The sequence below is a fragment of the Lynx rufus genome, unplaced genomic scaffold (genome assembly GCF_022079265.1).
Source record: "Lynx rufus isolate CCGP_SWC_20201006 ecotype Redwood Valley unplaced genomic scaffold, mLynRuf1.p SCAF_16, whole genome shotgun sequence".
NCBI classification, from domain to species: domain Eukaryota; kingdom Metazoa; phylum Chordata; class Mammalia; order Carnivora; family Felidae; genus Lynx; species Lynx rufus.
The window spans coordinates 21,603,090-21,625,314 of NW_025814830.1; the positions used below are offsets into that span (position 1 = coordinate 21,603,090).

The 22,225-nt window shown below is 34.6% G+C and overlaps 1 protein-coding gene across 2 annotated transcripts in view; it reads right to left on the reverse strand.

The window, feature by feature from the left end:
• ITFG1 (integrin alpha FG-GAP repeat containing 1) overlaps positions 1–22,225 on the reverse strand; it is a 349,315-nt gene that overhangs the window by 179,006 nt on the left and 148,084 nt on the right. For both annotated transcript variants that reach the window (XM_047078354.1, XM_047078355.1), the window contains exons 9-10: positions 10,541–10,635; positions 8,145–8,317 (exon numbers count right to left, since the gene is read on the reverse strand). In XM_047078354.1, coding sequence (XP_046934310.1) covers positions 8,145–8,317; positions 10,541–10,635 — 268 coding nt within the window. The remainder of the gene's footprint in view (positions 1–8,144; positions 8,318–10,540; positions 10,636–22,225) is intronic.

Genomic DNA, 22,225 nt, shown 5'->3' on the forward strand with positions numbered 1-22,225 from the left:
CATGAAGTGTTCTTAAGTCCTTTGCATATGTTAACTCATTTGATCCTCACAGTAACCTCATGACATAGGTACTATTATTATTCTCGTTAACACATATTAAAACTAAAACACAGGTCGGTAGCTGCCATGATCACACAGCCAATAAACAGTAGAGCCAGAATCTAAATCTAGGTTTTATCCACTAAATTGTATTTCTTGAAATGGATTATATTCTACTATTAAAAGACAGAGAATTATAGTTTTAAAAAATTCCCATTCCATCATATATTCCCTTTTTTATTTCACCTAAGATTTTTAAGATTCATTCATGTTGCTTCTTCAGTAATTTATTCTTTTTTATTATACATATCATTAAGTTGTATAAATATGCCATCAATTATTTATCTATTTTCTTGTTAATGTACCTTTGATTTGCTTCCAATTTGATGCTATTATAAATAAATATACCATGAACAATTTTTGTAAGTCTTTTGGTAAACTTAAGTTTTCATTTCTCTTGCATAAGTACCTAGGAATAGAATTACTGTGTTGTAGGAAAGATAGGTGTTTAAGGTCATTAGAAACTGTCAGAGTTTTTCAAAATTAATGTTCAATTTTGCATTCCTATCAAAAAATATATGAGAGTTTCAGATGTTCTATATTCTCACCAACATGTGGTAGTTATTGTTATTTTAGAGAGACAGAGAAAGAGAGTGTGCCCACTAACAGGGGAGAGGGGCAGGGGAGGGGAAGGAAAGAGAGAGTGAGAATCTTAAAAAGACTCCACACCCAGCACAAAGCCCAAGGTAGGGCTTGATTCCACGACTCTGGGATCATGACCTGAGCCAAAATCAAGAGCCAGATGCTGAAGTGACTGAGCCACCCAAGCACCCCCATGTTATTGGTAGTTTTAACTGCAACCATTCTAATGGGTGTGAAAAATATATAATGGGTTTAATTTTATTTCTCTAATTACCCATTGGTAATTTGTAGAACATTTTCTCATATATTTATTGGCCTTTCATGTACATTCCTCAATGAACTGCCTTGGCATCTATGCAAAAAAGTCAGTTTATTATAATATGTATAGCTCTATTTCTAGACTTTCTTTTATGTTCCACTGATCTCTGTAAGTATCTATTATGTAAACACACAAGGTCTTGATTACTACAGCTTCATAGCAAGTCTTAAAGTGGCATGAGTCCTCCATCTTTGTTATTATTGTCAAGAAAATTTTGGCTAATCTAGCTTTTAATTTTAATTTTTTAATCTGGCTAATCTATTTTTTTTCACATAACTATTAGAATGAGTGTATACATTTTTTAAAAAAGCTTGTCGGGAATTTGATGAGAATTGCATTCAATCTACAGATCTAGGTGAAAAGAATTGACTTTCTAGCAATATTGAGTACTATGATGCATGAATATTTTCTCTCTACATTTTTTCTTAGGTCATTTGTAAACACTCTCTGCAGTATTCTGTGGTTCAAGAACAGGCAAAGCCAACCTATCTTGCTGGAAATAAAAACACTGGTTACCTATGAGGCTGGGGATTAACCAGAAGGGAAGCATGAGAGATTTTCTGGGGTGATGAAAATGTTTTTGTATTTTAATTGGAGTACTAGTTATCAAATGTTATCAAAACTCATCCAATTATACATTTAAGGTTTTTGCATTTTATCAAATGTAAATTTTTTCCTTATGTGATATTTTGGCACATAAAAATTGAAAATAAAGGGATAGAAATATATGCGTGGTAAATGCTTAGGAAAAGAAATAGAATGTAAATTTGATATTACAGAAAAGAAATCAAAGTAAAAAAAAATTAAAAGGAAATATCCCTGTATTTCATGATTATATAAGAAGTGAGGAAGACAAAATATGCAAAAAGCCTTATGCACCTAATAATCAAAGCTGCATTTTTCAAATGAAAAACTGAGAAGCTGACAACTGTTATGATTGTTAAGATTGTTAATCCCAAAAATGAACTACTGGGACCTCATCAAAATAAAAAGCTTCTGCACAGTGAAGGAAACAATCAGCAAAACTAAAAGGCAACTGACAGAATGGGAGAAGATATTTGCAAACGACATATCAGATAAACAATTAGCATCCAAAATCTATAAAGAACTTACCAAACTCCACACCCAAAAAACAAATAATCCAGTGAAGAAAAGGGCAAAAGACATGAATAGACAATTTTCCAAAGAAGACATTCAGATGGCCAACCAACACATGAAAAAATGCTCCACATCAGTCATCATCAGGAAATACAAATCAAAACCACAATGAGATACCACCATATACCTGTCAGAATGGCTAACATTAACAACTCAGGCAACAATAGATGTTGGCGAGGATGCGGAGAAAGAGGATGTCTTTTGCATTGTTGGTGGGAATGCAAGCTGGTGCAGCCACTCTGGAAAACAGTATGGAGGTTCCTCAAAAAACTAAAAATAGAACTACCCTAGACCCAGCAATTGTACTACTAGGCATTTATCCACAGGATACAAGTGTGCTGTTTCGAAGGGACACATGCACCCCCAGGTTTATAGCAGCACTATCAACAATAGCCAAAGGATGGAAAGAGCCCAAATGTGCATCGATGGATGAATGGATAAAGAAGATGTGGTATATATGTATACGATGGAGTATTACTCGGCAATCAAAAAGAATGAAACCGTGCCATTTGCAACTACGTGGATGAACTGGAGGGTATTATGCTAAGCGAAATTAGTCAGTCAGAGAAAGACAAAATCACATGACTTCACTCATATGAGGCCTTTAAGAGACAAAACAGATGAACATAAGGGAAGGAAAACAAAAATAATATAAAAACAGGGAGGGGGACTATACAGAAGAGACTCATAAATATGGAGAACAAACTGAGGGCTACTGGAGGGGTTGTGGGAGGGGGGATGGGTGAAATGGGTAAGGGGCACTAAGGAATCTACTCCTGAAATCATTGTTGCACTATATGCTAACTAATTTGTATGTAAATTTAAAAAAATAAAAAAAAACCCCAAAAACAAAACAAAAAAGATTGTTAATCCTAGTGAAGGATTAACGTACTTATAAAAGTAAAGAAAAATATGTAAGAGTATATAGAAGATTTAAATAACATTATTTTTTTTTAATTTTTTTAAAATGTTTATTTTTGAGAGAGAGAGAGAGAGAGAGAGAGAGAGACAGAGCATGAGTGGGGGAGGGGCAGAGAGAGAGAGGGAGATACAGAATCTGAAGCAGGCTCCAGGCTCTGAGCTATCAGCACAGAGCCCAACGCGGTGCTCGAACTCGCGAACCGTGAGATCATGACCTGAGCTGAAGTTGGACATTTAACCTACTGAGCCACTCAGGAGCCCCGATTTAAATAACGTTCTTAACATGAATGATATTTCAAATAATCATTCATCAGGCTATCAAAGTACCAGAAAATCTTAACAAATTTTAAAACGTGTTGCACAAGACACAATTCTGTATGCAATGCAGCAACTTTAAGAAGAAACAATAAAAATATAGATCCAAACCTCAAAACAATACAAAACAACTCCCCAAACATATTTATGTGAATATTCAGGAAAGCTTTTAAAAATAACTCTTAGGTTAATGGAAACTTATAATTAAACAAAAGAACGGTGAAAGCACCAATTATCAAAATATGTGGTCTGAAGTCAAGTACATAGGAAATATTTAGTCTTAAAAAACACTTATTATTAGAGGATCACCTGTGTGGCTCAGTAGGTTAAGCGTTCGGCTTCAGCTCAGGTCATGATCTTGAAGTTCTTGAGTTCAAGCCCCACTTCCAGCTCTGTGCTAAAAGCTCAGAGCCTGGAGACTGCTTGGGATTCTATGTCTCCCTCTCTGTCCCTCCCCGCTTGCACTCTGTGTGTGCCTCTCACTCTCAAAAAATGAATAAACATTAAAATAATTTATTAAACACTTACTAGAAATATTTTGTTTTTATATTTAAGCTCTATTTTGTTTTAGGCTTATTTTTATTTTTTGCTTAAAAGTTGCTTTCATTGACTATTTTGATTTGTTTGGTACTTCCTCATATTTTCTCTCTTTGTTGAAGTTCTCTTTGTGTTCATCCATTCTTCTGAGATTGGTGAACATCTATGTAAACATTACTTTATCAGGTAAATTACTTATCTCCATTTTAATAAGGTTTTTTTTTGGGTTTTATTTTATTTTTCCACTCATCTGTTTCCTCATTTGCTTTAATCCCTGTGCTTGTTTCTATGTATTAGGAGAAACAGCTACTAAGTGGTAGGAAGAGTAGTAGTGTGTTTCAGTCTACTGTCTGTGCAGAGCCCTGGAGGTGGCAGCCTGCCAAAAACTGTGTCTCCCATTGTTTTAGTCCCATGAGGCAAGCTTCCCTGGCTACCAGAGTCAGGTGTTCAAGAGGCATTACCTATATGGACTATGCACATGCCCTGGCTTTGGTGGGACTGTGTGAAAGTGCAGACGGAGGTAAGCCTACTCGCCAACTTTGGTGGGGTGGTCCCAGGAGTTATGTCAGGCCAGGCATATCTGCTAATCAGATTTAGTGGGGGCAGGCTGTGTAAGAGTACCAGTTGGGTTTAGTAGGTTGGGCTGAAGGAGTGCTAGGCTGGGGCATGCCTGCTGGCCAGGCTTAGCAGGGTGGAGCTATGGGGATGTTTCTGGCTGGGGCATGTGTAACCTGGGGTTTAGTAAGCAATGCAGCAATGGTGCCCAGCAGTGCCTCTGTCTCTGGCACAACAATGTCATTTTAAGTTTTCCTTTCTTCTCTCAATAAAATGAAAATTCAGAGAATTACGACATGACTATACATAGAATATGACAAACTAAGGGCAACTGAGTATCAATGGGATAGACAAGGGAAAAAAACAGGGTTTTCAGTCAGTGGTGGCATATATGTAAAATGACTGATCTCATACCAGGCTGCTTCTATAAAATGTCACTAATAGAGAAGTTTTTCATGTGCCATGATTTTAAAGATTAACTCATGATAAATTAGGCCTTTTGTATAAGAGAAAAAAACAAATCTAAACAACTTTCTTCTCAAAACAAAAACACACAAGTTAACAAACTATGGTTTCAGAATTTCTCTTCATGAATTACATGTTGTGGATTTTATTCTTTCTGCATAATGTCTACCTCATTTTTAAAAACTGCAAAAAAAAAAAAAAAAAGAGACCGAATTCTCCAGGTAGCAACCCTTCAAATTAGAACCATCACCCTGCACTAATTTTCAGCAACACACCAATCTTGATGGCAGTTAAAAATTATAAAATGCTTTTTAGATAAAAGTAAATTCACACAGGAAAGAATTATCATGCACAATATATCTCCCCAACCCCTTTTTTAAAAGTCTGTTTATTTAATTTGAGAGTGGGAAGCAGAGGCAGAGAAAGAAGGAGAGAGAGAATTCCAAGCAGGCTCCATGCTGTCAGCACAGAGCCCAACACAGGGCTTGATCACACAAAGCATGAGATCATGACCTGAGCCGAAATCAAGAGTTGAATGCTTAACTGACTGAGCCACCCAGGTGCCTTTTTCCCTTCTTCTGTTTTAAGGAATATATTATGCTGAATTCTCCTGGACACACTCTCCCTTTCAAGGATAAGGCTATTTTTCATTTAGTGATTTAATGAAAAATGAGATGTTAAAATCTATCCTACTAAAATCTAACCTTCAATTCTCATCTACCCCAAAAGAACCAAAGAGAAATCCCAGTTTTAAACAGTTGCCTTTATAAAAGCATCAAGTGTCTATGACTGACTGCCTCTTACATTATGTCTTCTGTGGAATTATACTGTTCCCTGCTGAATTAGCTGTGGATACCATCATTATTTCTGAATGGTAAAGGAACTTAAGTTAAATATTTGATGGTTTAAAAGAGAAAATATTAATAAAAACTTTTATAGCAATATATATACACATGAATATTCAGCCATAAAAAGAATGAAATCTTGCCATTTGCAAAAACATGGATGGAACTAGAGAGTATAATGCTAAATGAAATAAGTCAGTCAGAGAAAGACAAATACCGTATGATTTCACTCATAAGTGGTATTTAAGAAATGGAACAAATGATCAAAGAAAATAAAAGAGAGAGAGACAAACCAAGCTACAGACTCTTAAGTAAGAGAACAAATGGATGGTTACGGGGGGGGGGGGCGTGAAATAGGTGACATAGATTAAGGAGAACACTTGTGATGAGCACCAGGTGTTGTATAGAAGTGCTGAATCACTATATTACATACCTGAAACTAATATAACACTGTATTTAACTATACTGGGTTAAAAAAAAATAACAACAACAAAATACAACTCACTAGTTTAAAAATAAAAAAAAATCCTTTATGACAAAAACAAAAATTGTTTGGATATTCCTCTAAGGATGAGTAATCACAGACTTAATCAATTTGGGATGGAATTTCTTATTCTTTTGAATAAGATTAATGTCCAGAATAAAGCAATTTTACATTTCTTTGTTTTTACGTGCCACTATACCTTTAAAAGGAATAATAATCACATTGAGTTCAGAGATTCATTTGGTTACATTAAATCTGTCTCACACACATAGGTTCTGAATGTACATACTCTGCATTATGAAGCATGATGATCATGACTGGAAAATTCTGTAAACATAACTTAGAGCAATTATAATTTCAAATCAAATTCTTAGAAAGTTTAAGTATAGATTCTCCATAATTGTCTATAAATATTTAGGGACATTCACTAATAATATATGTTTCTCTAAGAATCAGATCTCTAGATGACACTGTTTGGTGCTAAAAGCAACAATAAATCTGATTTTTTCCAGGGAAGCAGTATTGCATCATAAGCCTGGTAGAAAATGTGAAGCTGAATTATCACTAATTCCGGAGTCAACAAATGAATTAATGCACAGAGGAAAAATTATGGATAGATATGATGTAGGAGATAAGAAACAATAAGGGCCGAGAAAGAGAATTAATTGTGATAGGAAGAAAACAATAAGGTATTAAAATTTAGGAAGGATCATATTTATAGAATCTGCAAAGACTCAGGCTAATTATAAATTTAACTATTTTGGTTTACCTACTGGTACCTCTACTTAAGGAAACAAAAAGGAGCTGCAGTACTCAAAGTCACTGATAATGTGATAAATACACTATTATTATATATATATAAATATACATATATATATATAAAATCATGTTTGAATTTTCATTGCAATTATAAACAAGCAACAGTAAGGTAACTCACTGAAAGTCTGCATGTGCTAGGTACTAATTGCTTCATTTATTTTTATCTCATTTAATCTTCACTACAACTACACAACACAGATACAATTAGTACTCTCATCCTAGGCTCAGCTCTTAATCATGAGGGTTTTCAGTCTGAAAATGTAACTGGGTCATTTGTTTTTCAAAAATTTTGGCCTATGAGTGGAGGGTTCTGGGAGATAAAGGCTTCTAGTTATGGAATGAATAAGTCATGGGAATAAAAGGCACAGCATAAGGAATACCGCCAGTGGTTTTGTAATAGTGTTGTGACAGGTTAAGGTAGCTACATTGTGAGAATAACATAAGATACAAACTTGTCAAATTACTATGTTGTACACCTGAAATTACCATAACATTGTGTGTCAACTATACTCAAATACAGAAATAAAATAAAAAATAAATTCAACTATTTCCAGGAAAAAAACACAAAAAAGAAAGGGTACCAATCATTCTGTCCTTTGTATATGCCTCTATTATTGAATGTAATACATTGTACTGCAATTACTTGCTTATAAGCCTGTCTCTACCTCCAGAATGGAAAACTTCTTAACTGTAAGGATCATGTGTAATTGCACACAAATAAGGCTCAGTTAATATTTAATGAATTGATTATTAAATTGCAGTCATTAAAAGAAAAAAATTTTGGCCTTTTAACAATAAAGTTTTGTTGAATCAAAAATGAGCTTTGTATTTTAGATTAGATGTTCACCTCTGTTCTACAGAAATTAAATCTATGGAAGACAACAGGTATTCTAAACAATTGGTAATTCAGGTACAGGGTAAAGAAACAGGAACTAAGCTCAACATGTTCCTTATTTAAGGCACTCTACCATATTTAGGTGCTATTCAGTTAGCGAAGTATCAAAGTGCAGATATTTTTACAATATTTTTCACTTAATTTCCATACCTTCCGGATGTATTCTTCAGTATGGCAAGAGCATCTGGATAGCCATCCATGTTGTAGTCTCCAATATGAAGGGTAATTGGAATTGGTATTTCTGTTGGTCGTTGTTCATGCACAAATGGCACAAAGCCCCAGAGTGTGCCCTTGTTGCTGAACTCCCGTAGGACTGGAACCCACTATGGAATCAAGAGGGAAAAGGTCAGATTTTATAGTTACTTGAGAAAAAAAAATTCACCATTTGCAAAACAAATGATCCATTAAAAGTCCTCAAGATAAGCGTCATCTTACTTCAATTTCTTTATCTCTACAATATGCTAGAGTATTATAATTTACTTTTAAGAACAGTAATTGACACTCTGGAAAAGTAAAGTCCCCTTTAAAATTCATTACTAGTAATTTTTTCCTTAAACTGGCACATAGAGCCTTTGAAGGTTTTTCACAAAATCACAGACTCTTACGTTTGAACTGATGCTGATTCTGACAGTTGAATCCCCCATTTTAAACCTGTGTTGAGTGGAAATGTAATCTCAAGTGAGTATTTTTTAAAAATTACAGCAAACTGTAATATCATCTAATACTGATGTCCTTTTAGGAGGACCAGCTTAGGAAGAAAGTTAGAAGATGACAGAGTCTCCCTTGTTCCCCTGCTTTGCCTCTTATACATGGTGATGACTTCAGTTACCATCTTCAGAGCCAAGAGTTCTGAGGCTTTCCTAATAACACCAGCACCAGCCCTGAAGAAGCTCTGCCTGCCCAGGGGGATGAGCTTTGTCACCAAAACAGCTGGAAGCTACATTTTTAGTAAATTTTTTATTTCTATATTGATTATAATGAGAACAGAGAGAATAGGGTTGATTTCAAAAACAGCTTTCGGGAATCCATTTGTTTTTTGAATGCCCTAATCTTTACTTTTGATAACCTAATGCAAACTAAAATCTGAAGAGTGGAAATCATACCATTAAAATTATAACTATGCCCATAATTAGTTAAGAGCATGAATACTGGCATACACTCTGAAGATATGCAAATAGGTGCAGCTGGCTTGAAGTGACAGTAGGACAAACATGACTAAATATATTTTTTTTAAGCAGGTGACTCTTTATGTGTCTCCAAGTCAAACTATACTAAAAATGGCTTCTTGGAAAGGGTTTAGTACATAGGGTATCCCAAACATTTTCTAGGTTTTCCAAAGAAAGCATATTATGTCAAGGAAAAAGAAAAAAAATAGCTAATAGAAAACATATTTATAGAAAACAAGCTGTTTAAAAAAACTTATTTACATCTTTAATCAACTTTTCAGTCTTCCCTAGAAGGAAAAAAGTATTATGTAACATCAACATGTTTTAATGATTCACTTGACTTTGAAAAAAATAGTTTATTTTGGAAGAAGATGGGAAATTTCACAAAGTGCCAAGTTATCACAAATTTCTGAAGAGGTTGACAGATTAATGAGGATAAAATATTCCTATTAAGGTAAACATATTAAGGTCTAAAAAGTAAAAAGATTTTTTTATTAATATGACATCCTTATGAGTCACTAAAGAACTGTGGCATTTATTTTCCCAGAGAGAGATTACTGTATAATTTGAAAATATTCTCATAGTAGTCTGTCACTTGAAGCCAGGCTATAATTACTGTGTTTACTTATACATATGAACCAATTATTAGGTGTTACTTGACCTCATGTTTTCAGTAATTCAAAACTTTAAAAACTTTAGGATAATAAAACTTATGGGTATAGTAAATGTTTATAGACTGTTGACTGAAGATTTTTCTTTAGTGTCTTAGTATAAAATGTGGTTTCTTACGTATAAGGGCGATAAAAGTCAATATGTTATTCTATCATTTATCACCCTAAGATAAAAAACAAAGCTGATTAATTCTACTACTATATTACTGGCTTTCTTTTTCTAGTGCTATCAACATGGACGAATTCTCAGTGTTACAAACTATCATTCCCACATTAATCTTCTGCTATGACTATCAGATTCTAAATTGTTTACCTATAAGCCACAGGTAAAAAGTCAGCATGAGAGAATGAAACTGATTTATATGCCACAAAGCCAAGATTAGCCTTGACAATAGATGTGATGTTATTTTCCATAACCTTTTATTATAGTTGCAGTGCATTTTATCATATTCCTGGCCTATAAAATGCTAATGGATCATTTAATTATAGGAACAATAATAGATTTTCTTCACCAGAAATGATTGTAACAGTGCTTTCCCCCCTCAATAAACAAACACAAGATTTATATGCCTTTCATTAAATTAAAATGAGGAAGTCAATGATTTACATTTGGTTTCTCTGTGTGTGATTCTTCAGATACTTTTTCAAATCTCTGAAGATTTTCTTCAAGAAGGTAACTCTACTGACATTAAAAAACGAGCTGGTATACCTGCTTTGTTCCAGATCTTGCTAAGTAAATGATGCTTTTCTGGCAGTTTTTATCTTCACAGCCTGGCAGTAAGTGATCCATGTGTCCATCTCCATCTGCCAAAAGAAACTTTGAGAGTCCATTAACAGCTACAAAATAAAGTGTGCTTGTACAGCAGGTTACATTTCCTATTTGGTCAAAGTCTGTGTCAATCTGCATAAATGGAAGAATGTGACGGATGACTTTGTAATAAATGTGATTCAATTAAAACAATTACTCTGCCCCTTGCTACCTATTACCTGGATTGTATCTTGTTTTACTTTTATTTTAAAAAATTTTATTTATTCTTGACAGAAAGAGCACGAGCATAAGTGGGAAAGGGGCAGAGAGAGAGAGGGAGAGAGAGAATCCCAAGCAGGCTCTGCACTGTCAGCTCAGAGTGTGACGCAGGGCTCAAACCTACAAACTGAGAAATCATGACCTAAGCTAAAATCAAGAGTCAGACTCAACAGACTAAGCCATCCAGGTGCTCCTAGATTTATCTTGTTTTAAATTGCTCACTTTAATGTAGTTAAAAACTTATCCAATGTTGGAAAAAGACCCCATTTTCAGGCTTCAATGTTAAAATCATCAATTTTTAAACAACATGGGTTTTGATTTATTTACATAATTATCATAGCTGCCACAGGAGAAAAACAAGCATGTCAATAGTAACTCGTTATTATATGGCTTATTTTAAATGTGTCTTTACACATATTCTTAAGTGTCTTTTATATAGTATGAACTTCAATTTAAGAGTTATAAAGCTCTCAGCCCCCTGGCTTCTAAAAAGCACCAATTAATTTTTATCAATAAAAAGGCAAATGAAGAGAATACAGATGTCATTTCTGGCTGACTGGTTAAAAAACTGCACAGTGTTTTGCGAAGACCTTCAGAAATGAGGTTACTGAGGCACCTGGGTGGATCAGTCATTTGAGCATCTGACTTCAGCTCAGTTCATGGTCTCGCAGTTTGGGGGTTCAAGCCCCATGATGGGCTCTGTGCTTACAGCCCAGAGCCTGGAAGTTGCTTCAGATTCTGTGTCTCCCTCTCTCTCTGACCCTCCCCCACTTGTGTTCTGTCTCTCTCTCTCAAAAATAAATATTAAAGAAAATTAAAAAAAAATAGAAATGAGGTTACTGAGGAACCTCTCTCCTATCTACTGCCCCTTACCTGATAGAGTTTACTGCAGTTTATAGATTTTGATGTCCTAGAGCTAAATCTCTACAGTGACATGCACAGTGGAATAGTCATTTGGATTTTAAATTTTGTGTTGCTTTATTCACTGACTTATTTGCTATGGTTTAATATACAGTGTGTGTCTGAGGTAAGTACCTTCAGATGGAAGGAGATAATAAGGATTAACAATAAAGAAATATTCATCCTTGTGTACACTTACATATTAAGAGAAATACAGAATTTAAACAAGCCTATCAAGTCTTCAGTAATATATTCACAAAGGAAAAAAGAATTTTAGGCTGAGTGGGTTGAAAATCTAGCCAATGGAAGCTGACCTCAGCAAGGAAAAAGGCACAGCATAGTGAAAAATAAATTTCTTTCATTTAATTTCATGGTTTAATTACTTATGATCCTTATGATTAATATCATTTGTGATAATATACCCTTACACAGAGGAGTAAAACATCAAATAAAATAGATGAATTGACAACGGAAAGTATAGAGAACATCTGTGATTTGACAATGTATAGATTTGGATTACTGAGAAAGAAGCTGAGAGAAAGAGGTACAACTCTAGACAAATACTTGGAAAGGAGAAGACTTTCCAAGGGCATAAACATCTGTCATGGTTAAAAAAAAGAATAAAAAAGAGCCAGCTAAGTAAGAATGAGTTAAGTGAAAAATGTGATTTATAAGTAGGTTCTAGTAATATCATCAACATCATTAAAAGCCAAACCATTTTATCGCAAATTAATGGGGGACCAATTAGAAGACCATTACCAAGTCTCTGCCCTTCATTTTTACCCAATGGCAAAATACTCAGATTAGATTCTGATTTACACTTTGATTTCCCCCTAGTTGGTCTTTCTTCCAAGTAGTTTCCTATTTCCTACAAGTATTTCAACCCTGACTTAGCTGATACTTAATGCTGGCAAGTAACCATCTAATAAACATAAAATAAACTCAAGTGATAACTCATATCTTTTAGTATAAATTATTAGCAATATTTTATAGATATGGTCTTAGAAATTGAGAACTTAATCATTGAGAATGCTCCTTGTACCCTCTCTAGGTGCTATTTTTTGATATTTAGGGAAATAGAGAAGCTTTCTGAGAGTTCAACTTCACATCCAGAGGAAAGTTTTCTTTCTTAAAGAAAACAAACATTTAAATCACACGTTTCACTTTTCTGCAGGTTGTCTGTTACATTTTATTTGAAAATAATTTAAACTTAAAATTATAATAATAAAAATAGTGGATGGAATGCCTGTAAACCCTTTATCCAGATATTCCTATTGTTACCATTTCACCCCATTTGTTTTAACATTTGTATGCTCTATGAAATCAATCTTCTGCTGAACTACATACATAATTACATACATTATGGCCCTTTACCCCTAAATAATTGAGTGTTTGTTTCCTAGGAAAAGGGATATTCTCTGACATAACCACAGTAGTTATCAGTTCATCAATTCACACAAATACTTTTACCTAATGTACTATCTATATTCCAATTTTATCCATTGACTTAACAATGTCCTTTATAGCATTTTTGCCTCTTACCTATCTAATATAGGGGTAGGAATTGCATTTAGTTTTTTTTTTAAGTTTATTTATTTATTTTGAGAGAGAGAGAGAAAGAGAAAGAACACACACTAGCGAGGGAGGGGCAGAGAGAGAGGGAGCAAAAATCCCATGCAGGCTCTGTGCTATCAGTGAAGAGCCTGATGTGGGGCTAGAACTCACCAAATGTGAGATTGTGACCTAAGCATCAAGAGTCAGATGCTTAACCAACTGAGCCACCCAGGCACCCCTGCATTTAGTTTTTAATTTTTAGCCTTCTTTAATCTAGACTATTTCCATAGCCACTGTCTTATAATCTGCATAACCTTTTTATCTCAGACTACAGTAGCCTTTTACTCAAAAAAAAAAAAAACCAACTTCCTCTTTTCCATAATTTTATCTTCTAATTCACCTATTCTCTCCTCTGCCTCTTCAATCCGTGCTATGGCTGCCTCCATTTTATTTTGCACCTCATTTATAGCATTTTTTAGCTCCTCATGACTATTTCTTAGTCCCCTGATCTCTGTAGCAATAGATTCTCTTCTGTCCTCTATGCTTTTTCAAACCCAGCAATTAATTTTATGATTATTATTCTAAATTCTTGTTTCATTATATTGCTTAAATCATTTTTGATGAGTATTGAGGAGGGCACCTGTTGGGATGCACACTGGGGGTTGTATGGAAACCATTTTGACAATAAATTTCATATTAAAAAAATAAATGTTTTAAAAAAATAAATAAAATAAAATATAAAAAAATAAAATAAAAAAAACAAAAACAAAACAAAACTTTAATAATACTTTAACTTTTGTACCTAAGGAAGGAAATAGCTTCAGAAAAATAAATTTTACATGAATCAAAGGCCCATGACTAGGAAATAATATTGATTTAAGCAAATTCTCTAAGAATAATGTGATTTTGAGTAGACTATGAAGAAATCATGCTGATAGAGGTTCCAGTCTGTGAAGTTGGACACATTCTTTAAAAAAAAATTCTTTTTAACGTTTATTCAGTTTTTGAGAAACAGAGAGAGACAGAGTGTGAGCGGGGGAGGGGTAGAGAGAGAGGAAGACACAGAATCAGAAGCAGGCTCTAGGTTCTGAGCTGTCAGCACAGAGCCCAATATGGGGCCTGAACCATGAAATCATGACCTGAGCCTAAGCCAGCCACTTAACCAACTAAGCCACCCAGGTGCCCAAACTTGGATACATTCTTTAAAGAAGTCCCAGGAATTGGTAACTTTGTATTCCCCTCTCCCCAGGACTTCAGTACACTACATATCTCAAGTTTTCTTGAAGGCTAACATCACTTCTCGAAGACTCAACAGAAAATATAACAGAAGGAATGGTATTTTGATTATTTTATAAACTGCAGTGTAAAAATTGACCTTTGGAATGGCTGACCACTAGAGACTACAGTGCACATTGAACACATGTTAATTTCCATTTGATGCTGACTTTAGCCAATTTTCAAATGAAATTCTCCCTTAAAAACAGATAAGTAACTTACTGAAATAAATGTAATGATTCAAACAGATTTTTCTAAGACATTTTAACTTTAAAACCAAGAAGACACTAAAATTAAGTTACTGTTTTCATAAAAATGTATAATGAACTTTTATATAATAATTTTTATTTTTTTTTTAAATTTTTTTTTTCAACGTTTATTTATTTTTGGGATAGAGAGAGACAGAGCATGAACGGGGGAGGGGCAGAGAGAGAGGGAGACACAGAATCGGAAACAGGCTCCAGGCTCTGAGCCATCAGCCCAGAGCCTGACGTGGGGCTCGAACTCACGGACCGCGAGATCGTGACCTGGCTGAAGTCAGACGCTTAACCGACTGCGCCACCCAGGCGCCCCAATAATTTTTATTTTTAATTAGCAGGGGATTAAGAAGATATACATAAGAAAGGGTAACATATATATTACTTGTCTTCTTAAAAATTTATAATATTTCAGTCTCTTGAAGTTAAGTGACCTTTGGTATCATTTAAAAAAATTACAATTCATTGTTCTGGCCCCAGATCACATATTACCTATCCAACTTCGAACAGCACAGTTTCTCTAATGCAGTGATTCTCAAAGTGGAGTCTCAGTCCCCATAGCCTAAGTATCACCTGGGAACTTGTTAGAAATGTGAAATCTTAAGCCCCTGTCCAGATCTAATGAATCAGAACCTTGGAGAGTGGGGTCAAGCAATACTGTGTTTTCATACGCTTTCTGGTTGATCTTGATGCATGGGAAGGTGTGGGAACCATGGCGCCAAGGTATTTACAATGGTCTCCCAGGGGTACCAGGGGGTGCTACATGGATCCCTACTTCTGTCCTGAATAAACTCCTCTTGCTAATCAAATTCCATTAGCTGCCTCCCCCCATTTTTTTATGTTTGATTTTGAGAGAGAGAAGAACGCGAACAGGGGAGGGGCAGAGAGAGAGGGAGACACAGAATTCGAAACAGGTTCCAGGTTCTGAGCTGTCAGCACAGAGCCTGACATAGGGTCAAACCCACGAACTGTGGGATCAATCATGACCTGAGCCAAGTCAGACCCTCAACCAACTAAGCCACCCAGGAGCCCCTCCATTAACCCTTTAGTATGTATCCCTTCCTTCCTCAGGAGCTTTGTTCCATCTAGCCTCTTGGGACTGAGTCCGTCTAATCTTCTACAAATTCTTGTTTCTCTTGTGCAGGTCAACTCATTATGGCAACAAAACAATTACTACTACATAAAATAACTGTTTTCTGTGAATGTCTTCCCACTCCATGAGAGTGTGTGTAAATTTTAATATAATAGAAAGATAGTAGAACCAGGATTAGACAGATTTGGATTCTTAACCTGACTTAGCTCCTAATAACTAATTTGTCATGTGGTTTTGGGGAAGAAACTGAAAAATAATCTTAAAATATTAGGACTTTTTAGGAACAAGTGCATTTCTTTTCTTTTCTTTTTTTTAATATTTTTATAACTGTTCAAAGAGTATTCAGTTGTTTTTGAAATGTCTTCCTCCTATTTTTGTTGCTAGGTCCCCTCCAGAGTGGCAGCCACAAGCAGTTTCTTGTTTATCCTTTTTAAAAAAAAATTTAATGTTTATTTATTTTTCAAAGAGAGAGGCAGAGCATGAGTGGGGGAAGGGCAGAGAGAGAGAGAGGGAGACACAGAATCTGAAGAAGGCTCCAGTCTCCGAGCTGTCACCACAAAGCCTGATGCGGGGCTTGAACCCACAAACCATGAGATCATGACTTGAGCCGAAGTCAGACGCTCAACCAACTGAGCCACACAGGTGCCCTTGTGTATCCTTTTAACAGATAACATATGCATATACATATACTACATATAATTTTGTACAAAAGGCAGTGTAGTCTACATAGTTTTTGGCACGTTGAATTTTTTTTTAACGTTTATTTATTTTTGAGACAGAGAGAGACAGAGCATGAATGGGGGAGGGTCAGAGAGAGGGAGATACAGAATCTGAAACAGGCTCCAGGCTCTGAGCTGTCAGCACAGAGCCCGATGCGGGGCTCGAACTCGAACTGCGAGATCATGACCTGAGCCGAAGTCGGCCGCTTAACCAACTGAGCCACCCAGGCGCCCCGGCACCTTGAATTTTTGATTTAATGTATCGTTGAGATCTTTGCACATTGATAAATCTGTATGTGCCTCATCTGTGACACAGCATTACATCATATGGATATACCTCAACATAACCTCTATTGATGGGCAAACACTAGGTTGTTTCTGATCTTTTGATCAGAATATAACAATGAATAACTTTGTACATTTATTACCTCATCTTTTGAGATTATATCTGTAATATAAATTCCTAAAATGGAAATTACTATTTCAGTGGTTATAATGAACTTAAAGTTTTTATTTCAATCTCCATAAAGGAGTAGTTCTCAAACTTTTTAGTCTCAAAATTCTTAAAAACTCAAAAGCTGTGGACCCCAACAAGCTCTGTTTATGTGGATTATATCCATGGGTTATTAATCACATTAGAAATTAAGACTGAGGAATTTAAATATTAAGTTAAAAATAACAACCATAAATCTACATGTGAGCACAAATAACATTTCATGAAAAATAACTACTGTATTTTCCAAAAAAAAAAAAAAAACATTTTGCAAGAAGAGTAGCATTATTTGGCTTATTAGAAAAAAGCTGGATTTTCATGCTACTTTTGTACTCAATCTGTTGTTTTGGTTGACAAATGTAAAAATATATACCTGGAAGAAGTATTTCAATAGTTTTTTCAGAAAACTCTGGATATTCTTTCATATTACCACAAAAATTCAACAAGTAATATTTTCTTAAAGGTTAGTTGCAATGAAGAATCTAGAGCCATAGCAATGAAGTTTTCCTACTGCTAATTAAAATCCAACAATTTATTTTGCATTTTGAATGGATATTTTACCATTGCATGACTTTGTAAAACCACTATCAAACATTTAGAAAATACTGATTCACTGAGTTATGGAGATTTTCCAAATGTTGAAACATTTCATTACATAATATCAAACATTCCCATCTGTTAATATCACCATAAATCTCCTCAAAGTCTTTAGGAATTGGGAAGCTGTCAGTTCATGATATATTACAATTTTCTAAAATCCCAATTTTTGCTTGAAATATTAAATTTTATCATTGGTACCTTCCTGTCAGTTGTTACCTCAAAGTGATGAGTTCATTTTGTTCATTTTAGAGAAAATGTCTACCAAACCCCAAATGTGAATAACCATAGTTTATCATTTGTTTCAAGTGTTATGTTAAAAAAAAAGGGGGGGGGTGGTTAATTCAGCTTACAATTCAATATCTCCAATGCTTTTCATCAAGACAACCACCATATTATGTATAGCAAAAAAGTTTTATGGACTTATTTTCCAACAAAGACTATTAAAAAGATGTGTATTCAAGAGTCAAGATGTAATAAAACTATGATTTTTTTGCTTGCTTCATCAAAAACATTCTTTAAAATTTTTTATTAACATTTATTTGAGACAGAGAGAGAGAGAGAGAGAGAGAGAGAGAGAGAGAGAGAGGAGGAGCAGAGAGAGAGGGAGACACAGAATCCAAAGCAGGCTCCAGGTTCTGAGCTGTCAGCACAGACCCTGGACTGGGGCTTTAATTCATGAACCGTGAGATCATGAGCTGCAGTCGGATGCTTAACCAACTGAGTCACCCAGGTGCCCCAATTTTTAGTTTTCTTATTAATAATGTTGTTGGCCTGTTCTTGCCAATTTGCAGGAGTCCATTCTACATTAGAAAATTATTTGTCTATGATTTATTAATATTTTTCTTTGTAGCACCTATGTTTGCTTATAAGTTAGAAGTTTGCTTTTAAATTCACAGTACTTAGGGACACTTTTTGTTTTTAGGTCTTTGATTCACCTAGAATTTATTCTGGCTTAAGCTGTGAGTTATGATCCCACTGTACTTTTTTAAGAGATATATCCAGTTTCCCACACCACTTACTGAATAATCCAGTTTTCAGGAAACTCATTATCTCTGTATTATTTATCTACCATCTGGGGTCATTGTGAGGATTAAATGTGGGTGAAAGAATTTGGGAAATATTGTAAAACAGTAAACCACCATAAAGTAGTATATTATACCTATATATCCCCTCTATCACAGTGGATATGCTGTACCTACTTAGGACAGTGGTATACTGTGCTGGTAGGCAACACAGTTTAAAAAAAAAAAAAGGCATAACTCCTAGTAGGACTACTTTTTCCTTCAGAGTTCTCATTTCTGGGAACCACTTAATTCTTCCACAGTAGGACACACTGAAACATCAGGTCATGAAAAATGAAAGTAACAATTTAGGATATTACTCCATAGATGGAGGAAAAAATCCTAAGTAGAATCATTGAATATTCAGATTTATAACTTGGAACTCTGAGTTCAATAACAAAAATAAATCAGAAATTTCTGAGTTACAAAGTAGAACATGTCACGACAGCTCAAATGGAGAATAAGTCAAAATGACTCTTTCCACCATGTGGAAAATTTACTCATGGATGGCTATACCATGCATAGGATATAAATACCACAAGTCATATGACTAATTAATAGAAGGTTCTAAATGGAATTCAAGGCTTTAACTTTTAACATGGGCGACCCAAGGCTGAAAGATTTCTGCACAGGGTTTTTAAAATTTTATTTCTTGCTAAAATAGACAAAGAATATAAGCAGAAGTAACAGCTTTTCTATCACATTTGTCAAGAGACTTGTAAGACATATGACAGATAATGTATTCACATATTAAACTACATTTTTTGTGATTATTAATAAAAAGCTGGAAATATGCATGCTAAAGTAAAAAACCATTTACCAAAAATCATTTCCTTTTTACTTCCATTGTAATATATGAAGCTTATGATTTTATATTTTTCAGAACACATCATTAACATTAGAGAAATTACTGACACAGAAATAAATTGAATCTGATACAAAATCTGTAATACCCAGATTAGATTATTTTAAGGAAACAAAATTCAGATTTTTAAAATAAATGATGGGGTGCCTGGGTGGCTTAGTTGGTTAAACATCTGACTTCTGATTTTGGTTCAGGTCATGATCTCATGGTTCATAGGACTGAGCCCCATATCCAGCTCTCTGCTGACAGTGTGGAACCTGCTTGGGATTCTCTCTCTCTCCCTCTCCCTTGCTCTCTCTCTCTCTCTCTCAAAATAAATAAATATTAAAAAAACAAATGATGAATTGTATAAGAAAAGAGGGCATGAATTAAAATACTTAATTTCTTTAGCTTAAAAAAATACTCATAAACCAAACTATGACAGTGAGAAACAGCCACTATATTACTTAAGAAAACAAGAGGAAAAAAAAGAATATTATCACATATGTAAAAGGAATAAACTTAATTTCTTCAAAATAATCATTTTTAAATGACAAAATGACAATTATGAACACATACATCAGTTTACTAAATTTTATTTTACATGTTAAATAGCATACAGGTTGATTTTTAACTATGTTCATATAAACCTAGTATTAATATACTTATGTGATTGAATATGAGTCTAGAAAGTACCAGGGACTTAACAAAATTTCACTGTTAAACACATATTGTCAAAGAATATGAAAATGATCAAAGCAGAAAAATTATAATTCTTTAAGATGCTGCTGGTTACTATCAGACATGGTTATGCTTGAAAGCATGAAGTGGGACCAACAATATACAAAGTTAATCAAATTTGCTTTAAAATATAGGCTTTGTGAGTAGCTAGTCTCAAATAGGACTTTCATAATGACTTAGTTTTCTTTTCTCAATTCTATTATTTGTTCTTATTGAAACGATAAAATATTTTTTGTTGTTATTTCAATACCTAAGTATCTATTAGGCTTCAATAATATCTGCAGGATACTTATCTGCTGATGCTTTCTGATTTACTGAATACACTGATTCTTTGACTACCATGTCTTCATGATTTTTTTTCTTATTAAGAATTTTATAGAAGTCATGACCTATTCCACCTCCTGTTCTGAGTTTCCCCTGCTCTATTATGTGAATAGACATAAAAACCAACTGTTTTGGTGAGTAGGAGGTAATAGGGTAAAGAGGACTAATTCAAGCCCAGTTACCAGTAGGTAGTGGAAATGTCTCTCTAATATTCTAGATGGCAATGGCCTTATTTTACTTTCTGAAGTTGGGAAGAGAGTGAAGAGAGGAAGGTTCAACCAGGTTATTTTTAAGATTCTTAGGATTAAATCTAAAACTCTATTATTTTATGCTAATTATTAAATACTCTGTAAAATTATATTTCTTTTACCATTTCTTACCAAAACTGAACATTGTGCGTTTATTTAGCTACGTATGTACACAGTAAAATTTTTCCATAATATTCATGATTACATAAATATATGAAATTATACATGGTTTTGAAAGCAAGAACTAAGACAAATTAAAAAATAGGACATTTTAATTTTTCGGGTGCCCGGGTGACTCAGTGAGTTATGTGTCCAGCTTGATTTTGGCTTAGGTCACAATCTCACAGCTGTGTGATTGAGCCCCATGTTTGGCTCCATGCTGAGTGTGGAGCCTGCTTAGGATTCTCTCTCTCTCCTTCTCTCTCTGCCCTTTCTCTGCTTGTGCACGCATGCACACGCTTTCTCTCTCTCTCAAAATAAGTAAACATTAAAACAAAAAAGAAGATTGGGGCACTTGGGTGGTTCAGTTGATTAAGCATCCGGCACTTGGTTTCAGCTCAGTCATGATCTCAGTTTCTGAGGTCGAGTCCTGCATCCGGCTCTGTGTTGACAGTGTGGAGCCTGCTTGGGATCTACCCCTCTCTCTGTCCCTCCACTCCCCCCCACCACCCCCCGCCCCATTGTGCTCATGCTCTCTCAAAAAGAAAAAAAAAAACCAAACCCTAATTTAAATTGAAAAAAAAAAAAAAACAACAAAGATAAAGTAACTTCCTCAAAAACAGTGAGTAAGAGTAGTGAGAGGCAGAGCCAGAATAGTTAAAACCGAGGCAGACTGACTCTGGAGCCACTATTCCTAGCCACTTCCATTTGCATAATGCTTGGCACATACAAGCTTAATGGGAGATGGCTCCCATTAACATGGGCATCAATAATAACCACTAATTAGGGTTTTCTGACAACTTTTGCTACACTCACCCTTCATTGAAATATATATCTTTGGAAGATTCACCTTTGAGACACTTTTATAACTGGCAATATTTTAAATAAACGTGGACTAGTTTAGAAGTACTAAAAAAGGACAAATTTCAGAAATATGTAGATGAATATGAAATATTCTTTAAAAAATAAATGCTCTAGTCATGCTAATTTTGAAATTTTCATGAAAAAATACTTTAGAGGATTTTAGTCATTTGGTTGTACAATCAATGAGCTAATTAGCACTTTTCTCAGAAGATAAACATCTTTAATCCCCTTCACA